The 3,135-nt window shown below is 45.1% G+C and overlaps 1 protein-coding gene across 1 annotated transcript; it reads right to left on the bottom strand.

Annotated features, from left to right (window-relative positions):
* Nucleotides 1–911: 911 nt before the first annotated feature.
* On the bottom strand, nucleotides 912–2,906 carry lrrc4.2 (leucine rich repeat containing 4.2). The gene has a single exon (XM_085357364.1). The coding sequence runs from the start codon at nucleotides 2,904–2,906 to the stop codon at nucleotides 912–914; it is 1,995 nt and encodes a 664-aa protein (XP_085213490.1).
* Between the last annotated feature and the right edge of the window lie 229 nt (nucleotides 2,907–3,135).

Below are 3,135 nucleotides of genomic sequence, written 5' to 3'. Positions count from 1 at the left end.
TTACTAAATTAGCCCTAAACACTACACAAGCCAATAAGAAGCATGTCAAAACCTAAGGGAAAAAAATAATACAAAATGCAAACAATAACAGAACAACATATTTGCAACAACTGTTATTAGCCTGCATTCCACATTTGCCAGTTAAACCAGAGGGGAATCATGTGCACACTAAATAAACATGTTTAGATACGCTACAACTAAGAAGCACTGGCACTGTCAAATAAACGCAGCTGAACTCCAGCGAACAGAGGGTTAAACCTTAGCTGCAGAATTTCACTGCAGTCCAAAAGCATTTGGCTGATAGCTACTGAACAGCACAATCTATCTGTGCCATTATGCTGCTATTGGACAAATGTTTGTATCTATCAAGAATTTGCTTTGTGTGTTTTTAAACTCCTTAGTTTGGAAATACCATTTTATTGCATATAATATTTGGCACAGTTAAAACTGGAGCTTCCATTTGGGGCTGGATTTAGAAACTGGTGCCTTTGCAAAGAGCTTCTTACTGCCTCCTAAATATGGTCGAAAACAAACTAAATGCCTCTTTTCCTATGCTAGACATCACAACTTTCCTTTTTTCATTTAAAAAAAAAAGCAATTAATTATCCATTTTTTAAATAGAAGTCACCAGTTATTAGAAAATAGTTTCAAATTACTTTCTTTTCTAATATAATTTGCATGTCTCACCACTGCCTGACGGTAGTTTTATTTATATATATTTATTTATTTTTTTCATATTTATATACTTATGTATAGGCATGTACAAGAAACAAAAAATGTCTCTGTTTTGCACTTCTGTACAAAAGAAAGTTACCGTTCTGTTCTTTGTGCATTCTATTGCATGGACTGGTGAGCAGAGATGAGGGGAGAGGTTCGGACAGAGTCAGACATAAATCCATAGGGAGCGTTACTCAGATTTGGGTCTCTTGAACCTTGTCCTTGCCATGAGTAGTCTTAATGACGTAGGGATCAGCAATGGTGCTGATGTGGCTGTGATGCTGTCTAACAGAGCGGTGAAGAGAGTTGTTCTGAGTCCAATGGGCACCGTAACCACCCTGGCGGGATGAGGAGGACACATACCCAGGCTTAAAGGTGTTGCTGTTGTGTTCCACCAGTGTAGGCAGTACTAAACCTGTGTCATCAGAGCCACTAGATCCAGATGTGGGCGGTGGAACAGGAGGAACTTCTTCCTCCATCTGTATGATTTCTATGGTCCTGGCTGCTGCCACGGTGCTTCTCTGTTGATGCCTCTTGCGCAACTTATAGAACGCTATTAACATGGCAGCTGCCAGCAAGGTAACAGCAACAAAACACCCAATAATGATTTTGGTGGTTTTCATCACCTCATCCAGGCTGGCAGCTGGCTCACTAGGGACTCTGGCAGTGGGAATTGATACCTGCCTTGGAGTCTGAGTGTTTTGAAATAGCACAGTAGGTGTGGAGATAAAGACAGGTTGAAATACAGACGGTGATGCAGGGACAGTGGGCTTGGGTTTAGGGGTCTCCTCCACTGTAGGCGCCAAAACTTCCACCGTTACAGTGGTAAAGTAGGACAGATTAGATGTATTGAGTTCAGCATTGCTGACGTTTAGGTAGGCCGAGGCGTTGGAATTTCCTGCCATGTTGCTCACCATGCAAGTGTAAACACCTGTATCTGATGGGAGAACATTGGAGAAATTAAGCGTTCCATCATTAAGGACAGATATTCTTGGATGAGCCGAGCCATGGGTCAAAACAGTTCCATTAGGGAGAAGCCATCGTACTGAGCTCATGGCAGCTGTGCGACACTTAAGCTCTGCCACCCTCGCTGCTGAAATGTTAAGATCTCTTGGAGCATCAAGTATGAATGGTGCTGAACACTGAAAGGTTGTTTGATCAACTTCCACCAGGTAGCGTCCTCTCATGTGGACTGGAGTGTGGCAGCGTCCACAGCAGGTGGAATTTGTGGGAATGTATTCTCTGAGCCACCAAGAGAGCCACACTACATCACAGTCACATCGCCATGGGTTGTGATGAAGATGTAGCTCCACCAGATACTGCAGGGGGGTGAAGAGGTTATGGGGGAGAGACGACAGGTTATTGTGGGCTAAATTAAGCTCCACCAAGGCTGTGATGTCATCAAATGCATTCCTTTCAATCATAGTAATGGCAGAGTTCATAATCCATAGTTTACGTAAATTCTTGAGGCCACGGAATGCTCCAGGCTTCAGTTCAGGGAAAACATTCTCTGATATCTCCAACTCCTCCAATCCCACCAGTGGTGAAAGATTGGGAAACTCCCTCAGATTGCACATCCCCAGGTTCAGGTACTTCAGGTTGTGAAGGCCCTCGAAAGCGCCATCTGAGATGTACTCCAACTTCCTCAGCTCTCCCAGGTCCAGTCTCATGAGTGAGGGGACACGATTAAAGGCGTAAGAGGGGATGCTCTCAATGGGATTGTTTCTAAGCCACAATTCTCTAAGCTTTGATAGATATTCAAAAGCTCCACTAGGTATGACTGTCAGTCTGTTGTCGAACAGCTCCAGGGTGTTGAGACTGGTTAGACCATTGAAGGCCCCCACTTCAATCTGCCTGATAGCATTCCTGCCCAACTGTAGTACCTCCAAGTGATGCAGGTGTCTAAATGTATCTGCCTGTATGGTTTCTATGCTGTTTTCCATTAGGTTCAGGTACCTGGTGTTGGCTGGGATGTTAGGAGGAACCCTAATCAGCCCTCTGCGGGTACACACCACCTTGCTGAGCTGGTTAGTGCAGGAGCACACACCTGGACAGTTCTGTGGCTTAGCTGAGCCGAACTCAGGGCCTGTGGACTGGCACATAGTGAAGGCAGGCACCATGAGGGAAAGCACGGCGAGCAGGGCTGCATTCCAGGTAGGCTGCACACTAACCTGGCCCAGAGGACTCATGGTGTGGAGGGCTCATTATTCTGCATGGTGGGGGGATATGGCACACACCAAATGACAGACCACCCTAGCCTGGCTGGAGCAACTCAAGGCTCCAAAGTTCCATCGACAGTGCAGGGAGATGCTGCATCAAAATTGTTTTGTGAGGGAATGAAGGGGAAAAAAAGGAGGACAGATAAGGAGAGAGAGTGAGAGAGATTAATACAAGAGAAGAAACAGAAGAAAAGCAATG

The sequence above is a fragment of the Diplotaxodon limnothrissa genome, linkage group LG7, assembly GCF_057381915.1.
Source record: "Diplotaxodon limnothrissa isolate DT_005_m linkage group LG7, D_limnothrissa_male_GT1.1, whole genome shotgun sequence".
Lineage (NCBI taxonomy): Eukaryota > Metazoa > Chordata > Actinopteri > Cichliformes > Cichlidae > Diplotaxodon > Diplotaxodon limnothrissa.
This window is presented reverse-complemented; position numbering and strand designations above follow the sequence as displayed.